The following is a 25,937-nucleotide window of genomic DNA, read 5'->3' on the forward strand; positions in this document are numbered from 1 at the left end:
TAAAGAAATCCACAACTAAGTTCCAGATTAATAAATTGATGACATTCTAAATGTGAGCAAACCATCCTATTCACATATCACCCGAAACGTCAGATTTTGAAGATAACACAAACTTTCATGTACATGCAAATAAAGCAAAACCAGCTTATCCAATTTGAACCAAGAGATAAACACATGCTAATCCAAATTATTACTTCTGGGCAGCACAAACAACAAATTTAACATTAAAAATAAAATTTAAAGAGAAAAATGGCAACTCCGCTGACCATAGGATGTGACATCAGTGGGAACTTACAAGGAAAGGCTGTTGGCAAACCCCACACTCTATGGTCTCGGAACCAGAGCTGGGAACTTGAACCTGCCACAATAATGCCATAAGACTCAGTTTTTAGACAAAAACACAAATTTGCATTCTGGAATTCCCTGATGGCGTGATGTACAAGGATTTCAAACCTGCAAATGAACCGTGCAAGTAGGACAAGCAACTTCTTTCATCCGCCTACCAGATCCATCTGACTTGGAGCCTGTCAAAGCCAACCATTCAAACGAACAATGACAATGGACACATTAATCATAACCCAGGACCCATATTATTCAGCTAAATAATTAACTGGGAAAAAAACTCGTTTTTATGATAGTTGTTTACTATATATATATATATATCAAATATAGCATCTGTTGAGCATCAAGTCATGAAATCAGCTTTCAACTACACCACTAGATATACATTCAGGTGAATTCAATCCACCTGCTGTAAAGCCTTTTTAAGACATTTAAAACCAGAAATTATCAGATGAACTACAACTAAGTATATGCAAATGACGATTATGGTCGCTCTCTTGGGAACAGATCTATCTGACATGTCTGAACAGATCCAATACATGGATCTCAACAATAGGCGGGTCAAACTACTAGTTCCGTAGTATGACTCGTTTGCATGAGGATGCATCTATAAACACACCACATAAGATTAACATGAGGATGCATCTATAAACCACATAAGTTCTAGCAAAAGAAGTTACCTGATGATGCCTTGCGATTTCTCTCCATCTCATCCTGTGATAAATGATTAACATCAGAAAAAGATAGACCAAGGCAACCAAAGCATTAAAAAATAACTTCATTGCAAATTTTGTACTTCATATCTCACAACAAATAATATACATTTTCAGACGAGAGACCCAAAATCAATGGAAACAAATTTGATGACACCAGAAGCCACAGAATAGATACTATTTTATTTAGAAAACTTAATTGCCACAAGTTCATCTCCAAAAACTAAGAAGTTAGCACACATTATTCTCATTTATGCGAATTAAATGGTGTGTATTGATAAACCCTTCTAACACACTGGACATGTTTTTCACACTCCATCTTCCCAATTCACTCAACTGCCCATCAGCTCCTACAGCCAACGCTGGCTACAGCCACTTCTCTTCCCCAAAACAGTCAAAATTGTTACATTGGCAGACCAAACAGAACGAAACGGGTCCTAGCTTAAATGGACAGCATAGATAGAAAGAAACAAAGGTCATGAGAAACTAAAACCAGTAAAGAGGAAACCATTGAAGTGAATTCAATGATATAATCAGTTAACTACTAGGGACTAATTCTCATTTTATTTTTTTTATCTTTTCATGAAAGAGGCCAATGGGAAGGAGTTGCTCCTGGAATTAAAGCATCAATTGCGTGAACGGTAACCTAACTGAAAGGTTGAAAATGTATCTTATTATTACAGCCAACTTACATACAATAAGCTTGCTGTGGTGATTCAAAACTAGAAAGTACTGTCAAAATTTCTATGCATGCTCTAGATTGGGCTGGGGAGGGAGCACCACCTCACTTCATTGAAAAAGATTTAAGATACCATGAAAACCATTGAGAACTACCAGAAACCAAATGACACAAAAATCACTGGAAAATATATATATATATATATTCAATCATTGATCACCTGAAGCTTCTTGGCAAGATCCTCGTGAGTTTGCAATCCAGCCAATTTGCTGGCTGCTTCCTTAGCATTACTCAACCTTTGAGTAACTTCTCCCTGCAAAGAAGGAAATATAATGAGATCTATCCTAACAAATGGAGTCGCCTATTTCTTTTAGACCAATGCATGTGAGCATATCCATCCACACAGAGACACGATCAAACAAAAAAGTAAATGAAATGGTATGACGAAGCCAAAGAATTGAGTTCATTGCAAAAGCATTAATAAGAACAAAGCAAATACTTCTAGTCTTAGATGGGTTGAGCAGCTATCAAGCTGTACAATTGACATTTATATCATTTGTCACTGGGCATTAAGTTTTCTGAACGAACAGTCCCAAGTAAGTCAGTTATTTTGTTGGTGGTACAACACAAAGGTGTTTAAAATGAAAGATTTAAACAATTATCCACACCCAAGCTTGCAAATCTGCAGATAAATAAGTAATCCGTCAATAGTAGATGCAACATAAACTGTGATACTCGACAAGCAGGATTAACCCATGATTTGGTGAGCAATCCATTGATAGTGGATGTAACCTAACACGTGATACTCAACAAGCAGGAAGTAACCCATGAACGGTGGATGTCGGATAATCCCAAATAAAAATAAAGATAAAATAATAAAAAAAAGATTATTAACTGGGATATGAAATAAGAAACATCAGAGTGAAAAATAAATAAACTAATTACAAACCATGCATCGATCACAAACTCGAACAGGTTGGGTATTCTCTTCAGCTGTAAGAGCAATTCTACCACGTGTACATTTGTCACAAAAAATATCTCCACAATTCCTGCAGTGATGCTGAAAATGAAGAATACTCATTAGGTTCATCCTAAAGAAAATATACAAGTTCTCTTATTTCAAACATAGCCTGCACAAACAGCTAAGTCAATAATCTATTAACCATGTAAAGAAACATGCCTTGCGCACAAAAGCATTAAAGTCCATCCCACAACCAGTGCATTTGGAAACTGCCTCGTCAGGAACCTAAAAAAACAAGAAGAACGCATCATGAAACTCAGGACTCCAATCAAAACATTTTAAAATGTCTAAACATGACAAGTAAACCTTCTGGAAATGGACTCAACTTAAAACTGAGGAAAGCTTGCATAATGTTTCCAATTACAAGCAATTTCAAAAATTCCTATGTCTTAATTGTTGATGTAGCTCATTAGGTGTTCACCTGAAACACTGTAACAACTCTTGAAACAGACACCCTCTCCACAATATTTTCAACAACATTACTAGTATGTCACTATAGTCAACTAACATTCTAGCACATGAAAAAGTAACGCATTTTCGAACCACAGATCACAGGCATTCTCTTTATAGAGGATAATCCATTCCCACGAATCTAGCTTCTAAAACCAATAAAATATTTTCAGGTTAAGTTATAAGAAGCTCTTCCCATTAACTAAATCATGAGAACAACAACTAAAATAAAACATTTAGTAATAATAGGAAATCCAACCTGTGATGAGGGAATTTTAGCATTCCCTAGAATAGGCTAATTTCATCTTCTAACACTCTGTTTGGATTGATAGTTTTGGTGAGAAAAGAAAAGAAATGGCCAGAAAGGGTGAGAAATAGTGAGAAAGACAAGTCCTTTACTTTGCCTAAACCATTTCTCACCCAAAGTGGTGAGATTTGGTGAGAAAACAAGTTGATTGGTTATAAAATACTCATACTACCAAGATTGTCCCCTAAAATATGAAGTAAGAAAAAAAATCTCACTCATGGCCCTTTGTCAAATTATTTGCTTTCTTATCCATCCAAATATGATAGTGAAAATCACAATCATTTCTTTTCTCACCTAGACGAGAGACCACAATGACTTTTTTTTCTTATCTCATCCCACGATCCAAACGGAGTGCAAAAGTTTGTTCTAAAAGCAAATAAGTGTAATAAACAATGACTTGCTTTTACTAAAATATAACTCATGCCTAAAACAACAAAACTTCAAAACTAATAAATAGAAATTAAGAAATTATAAATGCTTATTTAATGGTTCCATTTCCAATGATGCATGATCATGACAATAAACATGACAATTTGCTATTATTTTCAGAGAAACAAATGCATTTGAAAAACTCCATCATTACCCAATGATCTTTCTCCTCATTTCCAGGCTTTATAATGTTCATCCAGTCACCCAAACCTTTCTTTTTCTCAGCAGGCTGCTCAGAGGGCTTCAAGGAATCAGAAGGCTTGCTTCTTCCACCCATCTCTTTAAGCTGTTTTTTTTTTTTTTATTATCAAACAATAAAAGAAATAAATAGTCACTAACACACACCATCCAAAAGTATTCAAAATTAATGGGGGTGTTTGGCAAGTTGGATTTTAGCCCCTTTTTTTAACTAAAATCCACAAAAAGACAAAATAGGCTAAAATAGCGTCACATCAAATCCATAATCATTTCACTTTTTCTCTTACAAACATCACATTCAATTACAAAAAAATCCAACTATCTTCCCAAACACAAAAATTTTAGCCTACTAAAATAGTCTACTAAAATAACTTCCCAAACACCCACAATATATATATATATAAGAAAAAACCTCTCTCTCTCTCTCTCCCCAAACACACGTGCACATTTTCACAAGGGTTACAAGATTTATTGAGTCCACCACCCATGAACATGCTTTTTTCAGCCTTAGCATTATGGTCCTCCAACATCTTTATTAGAATAAACAAATAAATAAATGTGTGGCACTAGGGGGATTGTGTCCTTTAAATTTTTTCAAAGCTACTTCACAATTAAAAACTGCTCACGCCATTCATTAATGTATTAAGGGATTACTTTTACATATTAGTGGAGACCTAAGAAGCACACACTTCTAAGAACTTGATGTATCTGTGTTGGACACCAACACTCTTTGGACACTTCCCCAACATGTGACCGACACTCTTCAATACGTGTCATATTTTTTAATTTTTTTTAAAGACTCAGACACTCTTTTGGACACTTTAAAGACACACGTGTCTATTGATTAGACACAGGTGAAACTAATTATAAGATACAATAATAAAACAAAAGCCATATAAATTTATAGGAATTGTCATATTGCATTTTTCATTACCTTTGAATAACATTTATATATATAACATATAATAAATATATAAAATTATATATTTCATGCATCTGCCCCACGTATTGTGCTCTGCATTTTTTTAAAATTGACGTGTCAGCGTGTCCGGGTTGTATCCGGATCGTGTCGCATGTTTGTGTCCATACTTCTTAGGTGGAGACTCCTTTGGAAGTATAGTTGATATCAACCTATGATCTCATTGCGCACTGTACACCAACATCATAATTACAATGATAGCCTTTTCAAACAGTAAATAGATTCTTTCACTTTCTCTACCCTTATAATGTAGAACAAGTATGTAAACAAATGCTTCTAGGGTTTGTTCAATGTGGATAAATTACTATTCTCACTATTTCTAAAACAGACTTTCATATGGTCCAAATGAATTTCAATGTTGAATAATGCTGTGAAGGTTAACTGTCAAGATGCTTATTTTTCATCCCAACCCCCAACCTCTGCCCCCCACATATTTTACAAGTTCAAACTACATGATTTCAGTTTCTCTAAGATCAAGTGGTTTCCACAACTCCACACCACCTTCTATTTCAACAATAGAAAAAGAGAAGAAACATCTGTAAATTTATCTACAGCCAAAACAACAGAAAAATGAAATATGTCTGGAAGACATAAAAATAAAATAAAAATAAAAAAACTGAATAAAGCAAGTATAATGAATGTAAAACAACTAAAACTCTAAACTGTAATTAACGGGAAAATCTTATTTTCTTAGTACAACTCTTTAAGGTTAAAAGTAATAAATCATTTAATCAGGGTGATATCAATTCCTAAGAACTAAAAGAAAACAAAATGCCGAATCCTAAGCCCAATACAGAAGAAACAGAACAGGAGAAGTACAAGTATTATGATTCTTAACCTGTACAGTTGCAGCTGTCACAATGTCCAGAATAGTGTTGGTGGTGTAACTGTTTGACTGCAGTCTGATACGTCTTGGTTCAATATCCACAGAGCTTTTTGACCAAAATGCAAACGTAGATGGATCATACACCTAAATGACATGAAAATATGCAATGAATTAAAAGTGATATTGAAAAAGTTAAATCCAAATTTAAAGAAAAAAATAAAATCAACATACCTCAAATCTCGTTACTGTCTCAAGTGGATATATTCTCAATGTCCGAGATGTACTGGGATCAAGCATACGAATCCCATCCAAACCAATCTGACAAGGAGAGATCAATGATCAAATCAGCATGTCAAAGACGAAAAGAGATAGTTAACGGGAGATGAAGGAAATGAAACAAAGCAAGATTGGCGACTAACAAACAAAATGAAATAACATCCAAGGCAGTCACACACTGAGAATTTAACTACCACTACAAAGTTTGATGCTAGAACACTACTACAAGTATATTTAACCTACCAACCCCACGCCACCCAAAATAAATAAATCATCAAAAGCAATAGAAAAAAATAAAGAATCATAACGCCAAGAAAGAATTAAGTGGGTTCAAATCCCAACCACCATAAAATTATTCAAAAATCATAATATAATGTCTTGACATTGAAAAATTGGACCTAGGAATTCAATATAAATTATAATAAGAAAGAACTTAGTAAATCATTTATATTAAAACATAAAGCACTTCATGTATGTTTAGTGTTCAAAAAAAAAATGTTGAACCATTGGGTTAGAGACTCACCTGACCATTATAAAATTAAACCTTATTCATTCACTAAAATAGCAATAGATAACCATGTGTGCAAGTTAAACTTTATTCATTCACTATGGATTTTTTTTTTTTTTTAAAGAAAAAAGGACATTGGGTCTGACTGGATCATATTGGATCCTATTAAAAACCCTTTTATCATTAAAATAACAACAAATCATGCATAGGTATTGATTATTTTCATACTATACCAATGTTACCAAAAAATGCTAATACCTTAGCGATTTACGTTTTGGAACACACATTCTGAAATATAGTATACTTTCATTCCAAAATGATGAATTTAATGAGCCAAAGCGATCCCAAAATTTCTCTCTTTGTTTTCTGAAAGTTTTCCTTACCTTGTGTTTGGTTAGAGAATTTGTAAAAAGATTTGGAAAGAGAAAAGGAAAATGCAGGTGAAATGTGAATAAAATATAATTATATTTTACCTAATTTCACACACATTTTTCCTTTTCCTTTTCCTTTCCCTTTCCCTTTCTTTTTCCAAATCCCCCAACCAAACACAGGCTAAGGATGAAAAAATCTAGTATAAATGAATTAAAATGCAAGTAGGATGGAGTTTTGGTAAAAACAAAATATGAAACATGGGCCATAATACTCCTACAAATGTGTTTAAGAGAAATTTTTCTAACAATTAGAGGCACCTTTCTAATAGTGTAATTTATACAAGCCTACCCTTATTATACTACATTTTAGAGCATGTGGCATACCACATTTCGGTTCCTAGTCCTCATATTGAAACAATATGCATTCCAAGTAACGTAGTGCTAAACACCCTTAGAAGTTGTATAATGTCATTTACTAAAAAAAAGGTAAAAAAATGGACAGAATTTGTCGGACACAATAATTCTAAGAATTGCATGAATTGTAAATCAAATCGTAAATTGATTGTAAATTGTGCAATTCACCATAAATTCTATCCAAAAATATATTCACCCATAGCTTGGTCGGTAGCTGCTTGGTCTCATTCAAGAGTCTAATCTCTTTGTGCTGCTATATCAATCAATACATGAATCATGAAATGAATTGTGAACTGAATCGCAAATTGTAAGATTCTAATACCAGAGTCCTCCACTATAATTTCCAGAAATTAATTGGCTCAATAAAATTGGAGCCATCAGCACACCTAGTGGAATGTAATTGTAGAAATTTGATGTGACTCTGCCCATTCATGGTAATAGCACAAACGGAAACGGAGCAACTCAATTACCATAAAACAATGCAAATAGCCCCATACATAATTATCTAAATACAGGAAGACAAATAAAAGAATCATACCAAACACATCAAATCTACCAACATAACTTATGTTAACAAAACCCAAAATTAAAAAAAATAAATAATGGAACTCAGAGGAATGCCACCCCAATCAACTTCTTCACATGAAAGAAAAAATTATACCTAAAAGTGAAATATTTTCTCTTTTTTTTTTTTTTTTGTGGATAAATTTCTGATATCTCTCAATTTCAACACGAGATCAGGTCGACACACGTTTAAACAAGTATTATGTGAAAATGTAAATTGTGCAAGTAGTTAAAATAAATTTGGAAAACAAAGAACAACCAGACAACAAAGGAACACAAGGGTACCTGGCAAAGAACATCCATGGTGCCCTGGATTCCACTTTCAGACAATAGCTTAACCCTAAACTTCTGCACCCCACTCTTCACATCTTGCTGGGAATCAGCCTTTGGAACAGCCCTCACAATCTTGGCAGCTGAACTCGATTGATCTTTCCCAGAAGGAAAACTAATTGGCCTTCCAAAATCATCGAATCCCGACCAAGTTGAAGACTTGGGTGCCGTGCCCCTAGCACCATAAGGCTCCGACTTACCCCCTTGATAAGCATAAACACCATCACCATAACCATACCCATCATCGCGATACGAAGAACCCGAATCAAACCGAGACATCCCACTATCCGATCGCTTCCCATATAATTCAGTTCCCAAATCCGACCGACTCCGATCATAACCACTATCCGATCGCTTCCCATATGACTCAGTTCCCAAATCAGACCGACTCCGATCGAAACCACCACCATACCTGGCTGACAATTCATCCAAATAACCCCCACCTTGATCGAATTTCACGTTACTCTCATGTGAATTTTCATATACAGGTGGAACTGAAGAGCCTATATGAGTGTAAGGGGACGAGTACGTATTGGTGTAAGGTAGGTTTGGGTTTGGGTTTGGGTTTGGGTTAGGGTTAGGGTTTGGAGGAAACGAGGATGGCGGGGCATAATTGGGAGCCGTCTGATGCTGATCGAACGGTGGATAGTACGATTGTGGCTGGGTTGGTGGCAGGTAAGGCGCATGCTGATCGTAAGGTTGAGCTGGTGAGGGAGTGAAAGACTGTAGATTAGGATTAGGGTTAGGGTTTGGATTGTAAGAAGGAGCTGTGGGAGGTAGAGGATCGGGATTTTGAGGATATGGAGGGTATGAAGAGGAATAAGCAGAGTAATCTGAGGAAGAGAAATTGTTCGAGAACGGTGGAGCTGAGGCGTATGTTGATGGCAGAGGATTTGGGTTAGGGTTAGGGTTAGGGTTAGGGTTAGGATTAGGGTTAGGGTTAGGGTTTGGAGGGTATTGGTAATAGGAGAGAGAGCTGTAGTCTCCTTGTTGCATTGTTTGCAGAGAGGTGGGTTTGGGACGATGATGGAGAGAGAGAGAGAGAGAGAGAGAGAGTTTCCTGTTTTATTTTCTTGCTTTAAATTTGTTTTTCTCGGGAAACAGTCAGCTGATTGTTTAGTGTCTTTTCTTTGTCTTACCGTCTGAACAAGAAATTATTGGTGCTTTAAGCGTGTTGAGCGGCCACGTGGCTATACGCATGTGCTGGAGTGGGTGACCGTATGCGGTGACGGCAAAGTACTCGATTGGGCCAAATGGGCCCCGTACAGCAGTGCAGTGAACCACAACAGCCAATGAGTCCGTTGGGCTAAAATTGAGTAATTGACTGTTTGGTAAGAAATAAAACAAAAACTAATTACCGCTAAAACAGTAATTATAAATATAAAAATTTGTATATCAAATTGATTATTAGTACAACAATCTTCATAATAGGAGAGGAAATATATACCATAAGTATTGAAATCTTCTTCATAAGAGTTAAATATGTGACATCACAGAGTTAGAGTGATTGTTGCACGTTATGTGCAACGACTGTTGTGCACAGATTAGGCCCATTTTAAGGTTGATTTCAATCAGTAAATCACATTCACAAATGTGATTTGAAATGGTTACCGATGTTTAATAAATTTGAATTTTTGTAAGTATATTATACTCAATATTTTTTAAAAAGTTAACGGTTCAGATTATCTCAATGGGCCTAATCTATTGCACAACAGTTGCTACTGTGCATAGGTTACAGTAACAACCCCAAACCCCAACATCAGACTATAAAAATAGTGCTACACAACAATTAAGTCAAATACCTTGGTTATAGATCTGCAAACGAGTTGAGCCAAGCCAAGCCGAACCGATCTATTGAGTGTCCACGCTTGTTTACTAAGAACTAATCGAGCTCGAACTCAGCTTATCAAATATTTGAGAAACTCGAGCTTAGCTCAAGCCAACTCGCTTATATAGATGAGTCAAGCTCGAGCATTAAAAAAAAAAACTTAAATTAATTTACTTATTAAAATAAAAATTAGAAATTTATGAACAAAATATACAAGAATACTTATATTAATAATAAATTTCATCAATCAAATATTTAAATCTACACAAACACCAAATACAAATAGAAAAATAAAATAAAATAATAAAAATTTATTTAATATATTATAAAAAAATAATATATTTTCTTATATTCATGAATCTTAAACAAGCCTAAAACTCAAGTTCGAACTCATTTATTTAGTAAACAAATTGTGTTTAAACGAGTTTTAAATGAGTTAAACTCGAACTGTTCATGAACTGCACAGTTTATTTGCAGTTCTACCTGATTTTGTTTGGTAACAATTAAAAGGTTCTTTTAAAAAAATAATAAAAAACTTTAGTGAAATTTTTAAAATTTGTGTCCAAAATTCATACAATAGTAGGACTGCAAAAAACATTAAAGAATAGACAATAGTAGGACACATGGCATTACCCTGTGCACTTAGGGTGTGTTTGTTTGGACGGACTGGATAAGGAGAGATTGTAATCCATCGGACTGTTAGTCCCGGGATACATTGTCCCGGGGCTATTTGGTTGGATTGGATTTGTATCTTATGTTTGTTTAGTCATGGGATTAGATGTATGGATTGGACTATTTTTAGTAAATCCAAGTTTGGTTAGACGGATTGGATAAGGATAAATGTTCAAAAGACTATTTTACCCTTATAATCTATAATTTATAATTTAACAACACTAAAAAAATTTAACTTATAAGGCCACAATTTTTAATTTATTATTTTCAATTAAATTAAATTTATATTTTATATTTTATATTTTTATTTAATATATAATTTTAAATAACGACAATAAAAAAATAATTTTATTTAATATATAAATTAAATTTTCAACAATACTAAAAAAATTTAATTTATAAGGCCATAATTTATAATTTATTATTTATTATTTATAAATAAATTTAATTTATAATTTATATTTTTTATTTAATATATAATTTTAAATTAACAATACTAAAAAAAATTTATTTAATATGTAAATTTAATTTTTTAACAACACTAAAAAAATTTAATTTATAAGGCCATAATTTATAATTTATTATTTTTAATTAAATTTAATTTATAATTTATAATTTAAATTTTTTATTTAATATATAGTTTTAAATTAACAACACTAAAAAAATAATTTATAAATGTTCAAAAGACTATTTTACCCTTTTCTAATTGTTCACTAAGTAATAACATGGAGGGTAAAATGGACATTTCACAAAATAATCTCATGGGATACCAATCCCATGGTTTCTATCCCACACTCCCCATGGGATAGGATAGTCCCATGTTTGTGGGACTAATAGTTCGGGGGGACTATTAGTCCGGAGCAAAATTTTTCAAACAAACAATGGATTATTAGTCCGGTGGGACTATTAGTCCGGTGGGACTAATAGTCCAATCTCACCCTCTTATCCCTCAAAACAAGCATGCTCTTAGAGATTGAAGAAAGTTATGAAATAGTATGGAACATATTTGGAAAAGATGGTGGAGAAAGTGGAGGAGTTGGGAGGAGATATAGAGAGACATATGGCAAGACAAGAATGAAAATGGGAGAATAGGATAGTTAATAGTGTTATGCAATAACTTGGTTTCAATCACATAATAAATAATAACAAGAACAAACACACACATAATACACAATATATACATAGTTTGGCGAGATGCATGCGTCCATGGCAGAGAAACAATCAAAATTTGCTATACGCAATAAGGATTACAAAACACTCAGCAACTCTATATTTCTGATACACTCACTGCAAATTACATCAGCCTATCTTTTTCTCTAACCTAAAACGTATGCATCGATACAATATATAGAGTCAATAGGGCTGAAATTAACATTACAAAGCCAAAACTAACATTACAAGCCCGTAAATATCAATTTCAATTATCAAAGTCTGTAGGGTCAAAACTGACATTACAGGTACATCGCAGAGAGCACGACCCTTGCTCCCGAGCTGTCTGCTTTACAGTATTTTGAGTGTACAGTAAATACAAGACACCTCACAATAAATAAGTAGTTTTTTCCTACATGTTTTGCCTATAAATATTCTCATATGGCTATATTGTATAGGAACACAAATCAAAGACAAATTGATTAATATTTTTTTGTCATTCCTTTTATCTTAGGAGTAGATGTAACTTAGACTTATTTTATGCACTTACATTTCGAAGCAATAGGAGTGGAGATAAATTAATGTTTAATTTGATTGTTCCCTTAATCACTTTTCTCCATCTATTTCTCTTGCTCTTTCTCTTCTTCTTTTTCTTTTCACTTGGCAATTTTTTAAGTCCTTTTCATCGAGGCAAAAATAACCATCAACACATTCGTTTGATAATTGACTTGAATTTACTTGGTAAAAAATTTTTAATTCTTACTAACATGTTCGCACTTATGAAATTTTAATTTGTAGGAAAAATAATTCAAACACACATTGAATTAGTGAATTTTGATCTCCATAACTTAATTCAAATATATGTAAAAACTAATAACGGCTTGATCTCATAAAATACATGACGTACTTACAACATGAAACTCATAAATTCGTGAGTATATTCACATTGAAACTTTGAAGGTGCAATACCTTCCTTAAACTACCGTTCTAAACGCTAGATGTTGAAAATCTCAAGTAAGAGAATTGAATCAAATTGTTAATTAGTAACTTAAGCTTGGTTTGTTTAAAATTCATGCAAGTTTGATTTGTTTACTAAAATAACAAGTTAGAATTTTGATTTTTAAGCTCGTTTAGTAATCAATCCAAGGTCAAGTAAACTCAAGCTCGGCTCCATAAAACTCATGAACGTTAAAAAAAATTAATATTTGTTTTTAATAATACATCAAAATAATTTTTATTATTTTTTTTATTCTTTTATGGGTTATTTGGCCAAAAACCCCTTCTTGAGCCTTTTTTTTTTAGTGAAAATGACAGCTCAACTATTTAAATTTGTAAGAATATCTTCATCCTAATAGTCAAATTTTTAGTTAAATTTTAACTAAAAGTCCATTTTTCTATTTTAGCTAACCATCTTTTTAAATACATTCTCCAACAAACTCTCTATTTTTTACTCTTTTCTATTTTTATTTTATTTTTTTCAATTCCAAATTTAATTTTAAGAGAGTTAAAATAATGAATGATCACATTTGTTTAGGGTTGAAATGCCCTGACTTTTATTATCCGATTAACATTACCATAATTATCATTATAATTCAATTACATAAAGAAACATGCGGAAGCTATAACCATTAGTGTGATTAAACAATAAAAATCGTCTCTTGTTTGTTCATACAATGCAAATGAATTACAAGCAAATAAAATGCCCTTAGGCATACATCAATACTTAAAGGAAAGGGCTTAGCCCTTAGTACATCAAAGGCATTCCACCAACAAGAAATAGGCCCCGAGGCCCCAAAATAAAGACTGACTTCGAGTCTAGATTAGTTCCTCTTCTTGTGTACCTCAGAATATATCAAGAACATAGGATGAACACAAAGATCTAGTAGGAATCCCAATGCCTCCAAACAATAACAACAATATAGATAAATAGGATCATGAATGCTCCACGGCATAGTATATAAATAATGTGACTTTTAACACTCCAAAATATACATATGTAAATATATATTTTCTCAAAAAAATCCTTCTTCAACATTTCAAGAAAACTTATTTTTTTATACGTTCTTCATTCACCATTTTTAAGTCAAAGAGGTTTTTAAACACAAATTACATCTCGTAACACCACTAATACCATCTCAACGCTTACATTTATCAAGAATATTCCTGTAGACTTATACACACATCCAACGGTAAAGTGTAAAAAAATTGTCCTCCATTACTCAATAACAATCAAATTCTTATTTTCCATTTGTTCTTGGTAATTAGGGGTGTTCATGAAAAACAGGAAACCGACCCACCCGATCAGACCGACCTGAACCGAATTAAAAAAAAAAAAGGGGTTTTGAATATTCAACTGGTTGGTTGTGGTTTAGTTTGGCCGAATCTCGCGGTTGGCAACGATTTTATGTAAATTATTGTAGTCAAAATCGACCCGACTAAAATCTGTAACACAAGCAAGCAGCTCCCACATTTTTAATACATATTTGTATAATTGTGTTATTCTTGAGAGAAGTGCAAAGCTTCCACAAGAAGCTTTCTATCATGATGATGTATTTCAACTTTCAAAGTAAAAAAGTTGTCCAGCAACAAACCTATCATCTACTCTCCTCTTCCCCATATTTCTTTCTTCATATTTCTCTCTATCGCTCTCTCTCTCTAATCTCTCTCTCTCTCTGTAACGTAAACCCACATTCTTCTCTCATTATATATCTTTTTACATTTATGATTTACCCATTCTCGACTTCCATCTCTTTCTAATCTCTCTCTCTCTCTCTTTGATACTTTGTGAGGTGTTTCATCTATCCTTTAAATCAGAGGCTCCGGTGCTCTCTTACTAACCAAAACCGTAGGTATGAGTTTATTTGTTTATAATGTTTTTGATTAATTACAACCCTTGATCGATATTATGTTTATGGTTAATTTTTTCTTGCATAACTGAAATCCTACATGGATTTTGTATTTTTAAATTTTGTTTTAACAAAAACACTAGATTTAATATATATGTATGTGTGTGTATTTTTAATCTTTTGCAGAGTAACATAAACCCTACATGGATTTTTTTTAATTTTATTTTTATTAACAAAAACCCTTGTTTTAAGTCATTGTTTTTGTTTAAAAGAATTTAAATGAAAAAAAATTTAAATGCTCATGTTCGTTTTTTTATTTTTTGGTACTTAAAATGTGTGTTAGTTTTTCAATAAATCATTGTATTAACTGTTCACAAAATGGAAATTTATTAGCATGTTTGATTAGTTGATGTATATTATGCACTATATAATGGATCGTTCATGTTTTTGAATGCTCTAAATATTAGAATTATATTTGTTCCAGTACGTTTTTTTTTTTTTTTATTTAATTTTTTTTGATCACCAAAAACCTTAGATTTATTTTGTAATTTTATCTAGTTTTTTTTTTCAGTTAACAAAATCCCTACATGTAAAAGGATTTTTAAGTAACTTATTTTCTTAAAAGAAGCTAAAATGAAGTGTTTTTTTTTTTAATTTTTTTTTTTAAATTACAAGCTTAAAGTGTATGTTTGTTTTTGTTTTTTTGTTTTTTTTTATAAAAAAAAAAAAAACTGTTTGTTTTCTATTATTTTAAAAATTGCAAGCTTCATATTTTTGTTTATTTTTCATTAAGTAAGCATGCTTTTATTTATATTTTTGGATGCTATTTTAATGGTTTTCATATTAGAATGCATAATGCTCTTTGTTTTTGTATGTATAAGTTTTTAGAAAATAATGTGTTAACTAACTGTTTACAAAATTGGAATTTATTAGCATGTTTGATTTGTTTATGTATATTATGCAATATATTTATTGTTGCATTTTGTGTCTAGATAATGGATCATTCTCCTACTGAAACAGTCACTGTTGGTTCCCAACCTAATGATGGTAATACCGCTGGACCTCTTCCTTCTGATAAGCCTCCATTACCACCTCAGGACAAGGGTAAGGCACGGGAAAAAGGTAGTGGTAGAAAACCATCAAGTACATGTGATCATTTTGATAAAATTAAAAATGAGGAAGATGGGAAAACACGGGCTGTATGTAAGTATTGTTGAAAAGAATACATGGCTGAGTCAAAGTCTCATGGGACTAGTAATATATTGAGTCATGTGGCTAGTTATTTAAAATATCCTTATAGAGAACAAGAAAATGGTCAACATACATTGTCTTTTCAAAACAAAAAAGATGTAGATGGTGTCAGTCTTGTGGCAACTTCTTTTACAGTAGAAGGTGCTAAGAAAGCTCTAGCTGAAATGATCATTCTTGACAAATTGCCTTCTAGATTTGTTGAAGCTGTAGACCGCCTAAACTCTCTCTGCGGGCCCCCCTTTCGGAGAGGGCGCGAATTGGGTTCTAGCTACTACAGTTCGGACTCCTATCACGGTTCTGAATCTAATCTCACAAAGTGCAATGTAAGACTGATAAATCACCAAAGAGTCCAAATCCGACAAATCGTTTTGGAAAACTGATTTTAATCAAAAAGCGCCAAACATGGACTGCTTTGCCAGATTACAGAGTCGTCACCTAAATATTTTATTTTGGAAAAATTTTGAAAACCCTGACTCGTGCCAAAGGCCACGTGTTCGTCATCACCAAAGTTACATCGGCTCTGGAATTTGGGTACGAGAAGGGAAGGTCCTGAAATGAGCACCCTTGCTCGCCCGATCAAAGGATCGGCCTCTACTAAGCATGACATGTTGTTTTATAAACCTCATGTATTCTTGTTAATTATTAGCTAACATTACTATGTGATGCGCGCAGCATACAAGTATAGACTCAATCGCAAGAGTTGGAACAAAACATTTCATGTTTGTTTTTCGAAAATGGTTTGAAATTGCTACCCTCAAGGAGGCTAAAGCGTGGATTTGTCACCCTCAAGTGGGCTTAAAACATGATGATTTGCCACTTCAAGTGGGCTTAAAACTCACACTTGATGAATTGTTCTAATTCAAGTAATAAAGCCTTCATCCACAGGCATTCATGCAGTTTAGCATTTAAGCAAATAGCCTCATGGCAAGCATACTATACATGGCAGCACTCACACTCATGCAAGTATGCTAAAACGTAAACACTTACAATGTGCTCCGAGCCAAAATAGAAAACTAGTTAGAAATCATGCATGAGCCTAATTATGTCGAAGATGGCTAATGCAACACATGCAATAATGCAACTTATAGGCTCGGCTATCTAAGATGGCATATGAATGCAACAATTGATAACATGCTTTGGAACACGTATTCAAGAAAGTGTATTAAAATACAATACAGTTTGAATGATGCGCCGAGCCCGGTGCATGCAAGACAAATGAATGATGCACGCATGCACAGCATAAGTTATGCTAATTGAAATATGTCCTAAACTAACCATCAAAAGCTGATAAGTAAAAGGAAGAAAGAAATGGGGTTGGAAGACATGCACACACGCACACACCCTTATTACAACATTTTGCCCTCTCGACGGAGGGTCTGAATGAAAGAGAGCTAACTACCTACGCTAATTAAGCTAACTATTACAAACCAACTAATTAACTAACTATTCTAGCTAATTAATTACAACACAATTGAATAGCTAAGAACATTAACTATTTAAGTACAGAACCAATGAATTTAACCAACTAAGCAAAACAGTTAAAAGGCCTTGGGGCGAGGGGGTGCATGCATGCTTGATCGGCTTCCTCCCGAAAATCCGTCGCCTTGCCACTGGTTGCCTCTGTTTGCATTTGCATTGATTCTCGAACATCGAACCAATCTCTAGGTTGCTTCTGCTCCAGAACCAGAACCACTTTGAACCACCTTCAAGCTGGGGGACTGTCGGCCACCAGGGGAGGCTATAGGCCACCTGTAGGCCACTTAAGGAGGTTGTAGGCCACTTCCTCTGGCCGGTCGGCCAGTTGCTTCTGCACACTTCCATTTTGCTGCAAACAAAGTTCAACAAGGGCAAAGCAAGGCATTTGCAGGATATGTGTGTACAACTACCCTCCTTATCATTTCTCAAGCTTAAAGGAGTGCGGTACTCGACTCTCGGGCCACCAACCGAGCATCGCAATGCACGATGGCTGAGAGGCCGAGTTTGTACAAGTCAATGAATGCATAAGTAACACACAAGACTCAAGAGGCCTCCACCCTATCATGCGCAATCATGGGAGACGACGACCAAGAAATGAGGCACGTTTCATCACTTCAAGTATGAAACGCCCCTCGTTTCTCGTGTTTGGATTAACGTTCGATCTAAACACATGCAATGCATCACACATGCAAATAACATGCTTATCTATTAATGCTAGAGTGGCATGCACGAGGCTCTATCATATAAGCAATGCATGCATGGCATGTTTAGAAGCTAAGGCCAATTACACTATGGCCCTACAAGGCAAGCCATACATGACCAAGACCACTTTGAACAGAGTTTAAGCATGCTAAATGAAGGCCAAAAGCATGCTGAAATGGAGCTAAAATAAGCTAGAATGATAGGCCAAAACATTAAGCATGCTAGGCTAGTGAGTGAGATTGTACTACAAGTACAAAAAGCAAACAAGAGGTGACCTCACCAACTAAAATCAGAGCTAAACATGTTAAAATAACACCAAAAACATGCTGGAGTGAAGCCAAAACATGCTAGAATAATATGCCAAATCATGAAGCATGTTAGGCTTATAAGTAGGATTGCACTACAAGTGTATAAAGCATGCATAAGGTGACTCAACCAAGCCAAAAAAAGAGCTACAACATACTGAAATAGGACCAAAAATAGGCTGAGATCAAGCCAACACATGCTAGAAAAATATGCTCAAATATGAGGCCATCAACACAAGCAATCAAGACACAAGGAAATGGGGTGACCCCTTCCTATTTGGGGCCTCAAAACAGAGGAATTTCAGTGGTTAAAAGGCCAAAAAGAGATGATCTCAAAGGCCTTAAGAGATGGTACAAACCAAAGCGAAACAAGCCACCAAAGGGGGTAGACCACTCCTAACTCAAACAAGGCCTTAAACAACCATTTTAAACACCTAAAACAAAGCTTTTTGTAGTTGAAAGCTAGGCCTAAAATAGCATGCAAAGGTGGCTAAGCTTGTATGCAAAAATAAGCTTAAAAGAGGATAAAGGGATTACCTTTGAAGCACAACAACAACAGTAACTTCTTGAGCCAAAAACCAGCTTTTAGGCTCCAAACAAGACCTTCAAGTACCTCAGCAACAAAGTAGGAGTGTTTGGCTAAGAGATTGTGTGCAAATATGTGAAAAAAACCCAATTTCAAGCACAATATAGAGATAGAGTAATTTTTTTGTTCTCCAAAAATTCTGAACCTGGAAAAGGAAGAGAGAGCCTCCCTCTCATAGAATTCGAAGTCTCAAGCTTGTTGGATAAGCTAGAAGCTTTGTGCAATCCCTCCATACACGTGTATGGAGAATAAGCTTAAAAGAGGATAAAGGGATTACCTTTGAAGCACAACAACAACAGTAACTTCTTGAGCCAAAAACCAGCTTTTAGGCTCCAAACAAGACCTTCAAGTACCTCAGCAACAAAGTAGGAGTGTTTGGCTAAGAGATTGTGTGCAAATATGTGAAAAAAACCCAATTTCAAGCACAATATAGAGAGAGAGTAATTTTTTTGTTCTCCAAAAATTCTGAACCTGGAAAAGGAAGAGAGAGCCTCCCTCTCATAGAATTCGAAGTCTCAAGCTTGTTGGATAAGCTAGAAGCTTTGTGCAATCCCTCCATACACGTGTATGGAGAATACATTCTGTGCTCACCAATTGGCACCAAAAATATCTGCAAAAATAGAAAAATGGCCGTAGGCCACTTGAAGTGGCCGACTGGCCACTTCAAGTAGCCTACAGAAGGAAAAAGTGGCCTACAGCCACCAAAAGTGGCCGACAGGCCCTCCCATCTCTCTAGGCAAGGGGTAGCAAGGTATGGTCCAAAAACAAACCAAAAAGAAGGGATCCAAGAGGCCCCGAGACAAGGCGCTCAGCCGGAAGCCCCAAAAACTAGCCTACGGGCCACTATAAGTGGCCTATAAGAGGAAAAAGTAGTCTACAGCTGCAAAAAGTGGCCAACAGGTCTCTTTCTTCCTCCAGGCAAAGGCACCAAGGCATGGTCCAAAAACAAACCAAGAAGAAGAGAGTTAAGATGTCCCGAGACAAGGCGTTCAGCCGAAAGCTCCAGAAACTCATAACGAGCACAAACATGCACAATCATCATGTGCACAAACGATGACGTCTAAGCCTTAAGGTCAGTCAAAAATGGGGTGTCTACAGTTGAAGGGGTTGGTTTTCGTAGGTTTTGCAATGCTTTACAACCAAAGTTTACCATGATTCCATCTCATACCACTGTTGTAAAGATGTAGCTACGATTTTTAACACTAAGATGACTAAGTTAAGTAATTTTTTGAAGGGTCGTAGAGTTTGTCTTACAACTGATATATAGACATCCATACAAAATCTTAATTACATGTGTCTTACGGCTCATTTTATTGATGATGATTGGAAATTACAAAAAATGATTTTAAATTTCTGTCAAGTTAAGGATCATAAAGGTGAAACTATTAGTAAGAGGATTGAGTTGTGTTTACTTGAATGGAACCTTAGTAGTGTTTTTACTTTGACTGTTGATAATGCGAGTTCTAACAACACAACCATAAATTTCTTGAAAAGAAAAACAAAAGATTGGAAGGGCACTGTTTTGGGTCATGAGCTCTTACATATGCGTTGTTGTGCGCATATTTTGAATCTCATTGTTGGTCAGGGCTTGAAAGAGTTGGATACTTCAATTTGTTGTGTGCGTGATGCTATGAGATATGTGAGGTCATCTCCAAATAGGCATGAATCGTTTAAGAAGTGTGTGGAGATGTATCAAATTGAGTCCAAGTCTCTATTATGCCTTGATGTACCTACTAGGTGGAATTCAACTGACTTGATGTTAGAGAGTGCTGGAAATTTTGAAAAAGCATTTGAGCGTTTAAATGAGGAAGACTCAAATTATCAATCTTACTTTTTAGAGGGTGATGAAGAGGATGGAAGTGGTAAAAATAAGAAGTCATGGGTTGCTCCAACAGAAAGTGACTGAAACAATTGTAGACTATTTTTAAAATTCTTAAGGCTTTTCTACAATGTTACTAAAAGGTTTTCGAGCTCCCTTCATGTAACTTCTAATTGCCCTTTTAATGAGATGTTTGTTATTCTAACAGAGATTGAGCAATTGAGTAAAAAAGATGGGAATGAAGTTGAATTGTTGGCTTCAATGGCTAAAGGAATGAAAGTAAAATTTGACAAATATTAGGATAATGGAGATAAAATAACTCTGTTGATGTATGTTGCTGTAGTGCCTGATCCACGAAAAAAATTGAGGTATGTCCAATTTGCTTTTCCCAATTGTTTGGTGAAAGCATGGTCAATACAATGACTGGTCAAGTGAAAGATTGTTTGACTCATTTGTATGGCCATTACCTTGCAAATGATTCAAATTTTGTGGAAGTGTCTGACACAAATGAACCATCTAGGATGGTGATTGATGATGTTTGTGATGATCCTCATTTGTTGATTGAATCTCAACTTAATACCTATTTGGATGCTAAATTTTATGTTCTATGCAAGTTCAAAGTGGACAAGTATTTGGCTGATTGTTGTAAAGGCGTAAGAGATGAAAATTTTAAAATTTTGGGGTGGTAGAAAGCTAATTCTTCTAAGTATTGAGTGTTGTCCCAAGAAGCTCGTGACGTATTGGCAATGCCTGCTTCAACAGTGGCTTTGGAGTTGGCATTTAGTACCGATAGACGTATTCTTGATCCCTTTCGAAGTTCTCTTTCTCCCATGATGGTTGAGGTACTTGTTTGTATTCAGAATTGGGTTCAAAGCACTGTGCCAATCTCTCTTCGCAAGGCAATGGATGATGTTTTAGAATTTGAGCATTATGTCTTAGGTAATTTTGAGTATAAAATTGATTTTTTAATTTTATTTATCTTTTGATTTAATCATCTACTTTTATTATTGACTTGTTTTATTTTGTGGTTTTTCCAGAATCAAGTTCATCCTCAAACTTAAGTTCAAGTCCCATAACTGTTTAGCATGGCAATGGAGCATAGCTTGGCAAATAAACTGAAGTCTTTTTTAATTTTATGCTATGTTGTTTGCTTTGATTTATGTTTACTTATTTATCAAATTGTTTTTCCTTGCAGGTGGTTGATATCTGTTGATAATACCTTTTTGCTTTGGTAGACTGTTTGATGATGGTCTTTTTTGTGTATTTTCTGTCCATCCCTTCTATTTAAGTTGTTCATATTCTACTATGTTTTGTATTAATATTGCTTTAGTTATATAGTTGGATGAATGTATTCATTCAAAGCAATTACAAACTTTTGGTTGGTTGATTTTTTTGAAGCTTTTTGGTTGGCAACTGGAGTGGCAAGTTTAGAAGTAGGGAATATTTTGGCTGTTGCTAAGTATAGTTATATATTTCTTTTATGCTTTGGCTATGAACATGATAGCTGATAGGTTATCTTGATGATGTTGCCAATCAAAAAACTTGGTAGTTGATCTTGAGTTAATTTCTTAATTGGAAGCTTTGAACCAGTTTGTAATTTTTTTGTTTGTTTGTTTGTATGAAAAGTTTGAAACTGCTGTTTTTCTTCTTGATATAATTGGGTTTAAAACAAGTAGCAAGTGATGTATGAAATTTTTTAGTTAATTATTTTTTATTCATATTATTGTGCGAAATTTATTGTTTGTTTGGTTAACAAATAATTCTTTGTATTATGATAGTTTTTTAGAATTGCAAAATTATAAATTTAATATATTTTTTTCTAATTACACTTCAATTGTAAAATCGTCTATTTTTAAAATTACTAATATTTTAGCTTGGTAATAAATTAAAAATCATGAAAAATGTGTATTTTCATAATAAAATTGCTAATGGTGAAGGCCCAGTTATGGTTTGGCCTAACTAATTTTATTGTCATAGCCCAACCCGTGAAATCGACCGAATCCGACCGTCAATCCGATTCCTGTGAACAGACAGTTTCGAACCACCACCCGATCAAAATCAGATATTAATTCTCCCAATCCGAATCTGTTTGATCGGCTACCGGTTGATAGGTCAACCCAATCTGAACCGACCCGTGTGCAGCCCTATTAGTAATCAAGAAATTAACCACGTTTTGATATTTGACAATCATTCCTACCACATTTCCAAAGACATTTACCATGTTCTACCAACTACTGGCACAGAAAGAAAATAGTGCACTCCTTGTAATACCACCACATATACAAAAACAACTACACAACACTAACACATAGGACAACCTGACTTTACCAAGCCATAATCACCACAACATAAGATATACCCCCAATGATAAATCAAGACGACAGCGAAAAGTAAATCCATGCTATACCTGCCTTAAGCATGGTAAGTCAACAGTACACATTTCCACAACAATACCAATTTGCCAGACACCATCTGGAAGGTAGTGGTACCTTTGCCAATTTACCAAGTGCTAGTTGGAAGGTAGTGACACCTCTGATTTGAAGTGCCTCAAGTTTACCAAGCGTAAGTTGGAAGGTAGTGGTACTTTTCATTCGAAGCGCAACAACATTATCAACTTATCACCACAGACTACATAATCTCACCATATTGTCAACGCACAACATTTATTTAGGCAACAAACAATACCATCATCCGCCGATGGCCAAGGACAAAGCCTCTAAACATAACACGTTCAACTCTCGTATTAAAATAATACCAACCTCATAAGGCATTAAGCCCAACAACAACAACAACCACCAAACATCCACAACCTTTACCCAATACATAAACCCATTTTCATTCTCAATTTACAAAAAGAGTTTGCAAGCGTCATTTTATTTTTCAAAACCAAAACCCATTATCTCCAACCCTCACACCCATTAGCCAAAATTCCTTTTTATTTGCCAAAATCCCAATTTGTTGATTCACAACCATGACATAACACAACACAACATCAACTAACACAACCACAATACTTGTTTAACCTTTTTTTTAGCAACCAAAGTTCTAATTCATTAATATAAACCCATAGCCCAGCAATTGCCTAACATTAACTCATTCATTTTATTAAACCCTCAATTACAAATTAGAGTTTTTCAACACTATCAACACAAACACGATTATCTATCCCCTAGTTTACCAATTCAACCAAAAACATGCTATTTAAACTCCCAAAACTTAACACCCTAAACCGTTTCTCATGCTGTAGAAAAACCACATAATAACTCATACTTTTAACGCAATAAAAACTACCACTTATCTATCTATGGCGAGGTATTGAAAAGAATCAAAGAAATTCTTACTTCTTGAAGTGAAGAGGAGAAAAGCCGAAAAACACACGGTGATGAAAACACAATCCACTCAGATTAAATGAAAGCCTTCACCATGCTTCATGTTATGGTATATCGAACTAGGGGTAGGAAATGACTAAAGATAGATGAAACCCAAGGTAGAAGAGCTTGGAAGCTCGGCTATGGTAGACAAGAGAGAGAAAGGAGAGAAAAGATATGAAAAAGTAACTTTTCACACACATTGATGCCTTATATAGATAAACCTTTGCATGCGCTATGAAATAGACCACAAGCGCAAATGTAACAATCACGGGCGCAACCACGCTGGTCGCGGCAAGGCACTGCGGCCCATCGAGGGCAACGTATTTCTCCAAGCAAATAGACTTGAAGGTGGTTTTTTGTCATGGCTTGGTCGTGGCCCATTGTAAGCACAACCAACCGAAACCAGAAATTCTAGGTTGTTGTTCTGAAGCCAAACTAAGGCGTTCCAAGATCCAAAATCAACAAGGTAAGATCAAAGTTAACCGAGATGGCCTCGTGTCCCAACCAAAATAAAAGGGGTCAAATTTTCTGACCCGGACCACTACAAGGGTAATGATATATAAATAAAATATTGGATAAATTATATTCACATCTCTTAAAATGTGAAAAAAATATAATAAATTTCATAAGTTTGCATATTATATTAGACTCCTTCAAGGTTTTAATTTAACCCATTTTTCTCCATAATTTGTTAGTCTTATGGATAAAAAAAAGTGATTGTTGTCATCTTTTTTACATTAAAATGTATATTTTATTGTATTTATCTTTGAGTCTTAGCACTACCTATATTCGTTACGATCCTTTTAAGTTTACAATTAAAGAGGTTGATTTAATTATCTCAAAACGTACAGCTTTTGTTATATCCAAATTTCAAGGAAGTCTATGTAATTTATCCTAAAAAAAATTATATTAAATTTACATACAAAATGATGTGACACTTTATACTCTGTTCATCTCAATTTAAAATACATTTTATTCAAACTTATATTTTCAAAAATAACACAATTATATCATTCTGATTCAATTTTTTTATACAAATTTTGTTTATAAATAATTTTTCTTAATTTATCAAATTGTGTTTTTTTTTATCTCATGCATTACAATTGCATTAATTTAATGATTTCACCACTAATGTTTATTATTAATATAGTAGTAATTGATTAAATGATAAATAAATTATAATGGAATATATTAAATATTTTATTACCTAAAATCATTTGTTTAGTCTTTTTTCCCTAGCTACATGTAGCTAGTGGTTTACTATTCAACTAAAATAATTAGCCAAGAATTGAGTTTGATAGAGTGTGGTTCTATAGTTTTGTGCTATAAAATAGCCAAGAGAAGGCTCTAATAAGCTTTATAATGATGCTCTAAATCCCCTTAAAAAGTAGTGCTTTCTTTCTCAAGGGAAAAAAAAAATGATTCCATTTTTTCATGTAGAATCTTGTCCTTTGATATATATGGTATAGATTTGAATCAAATCTTTTAATGTGTTATTTTCTTCATTGATCGTATTTCATAGAGT

General features: G+C 34.2%; 1 protein-coding gene across 2 annotated transcripts; it reads right to left on the minus strand.

The window, feature by feature from the left end:
- Window positions 1–9,557, minus strand: LOC114275211 (protein FREE1). Of its 2 annotated transcripts, XM_028217214.2 has the most exons (10): window positions 8,363–9,557; window positions 6,176–6,262; window positions 5,957–6,088; window positions 4,096–4,227; window positions 2,915–2,980; window positions 2,684–2,794; window positions 1,955–2,047; window positions 1,023–1,056; window positions 454–524; window positions 1–358 (listed from the first exon to the last, which is right to left on the minus strand). In XM_028217214.2, the coding sequence occupies exons 1-10, from the start codon at window positions 9,401–9,403 to the stop codon at window positions 281–283; spliced, it is 1,845 nt and encodes a 614-aa protein (XP_028073015.2). In that variant the 5' UTR covers window positions 9,404–9,557; the 3' UTR covers window positions 1–280. The 2 variants fall into 2 exon arrangements, with proteins under 2 accessions (XP_028073015.2, XP_028073023.2); XM_028217222.2 differs by lacking the exon at window positions 4,096–4,227 and having other exon boundaries at window positions 8,363–9,547.
- Between the last annotated feature and the right edge of the window lie 16,380 nt (window positions 9,558–25,937).

Source organism: Camellia sinensis, chromosome 6, assembly GCF_055761805.1.
Source record: "Camellia sinensis isolate YWXY chromosome 6, ASM5576180v1, whole genome shotgun sequence".
Classification (NCBI taxonomy): Eukaryota; Viridiplantae; Streptophyta; class Magnoliopsida; order Ericales; family Theaceae; genus Camellia; species Camellia sinensis.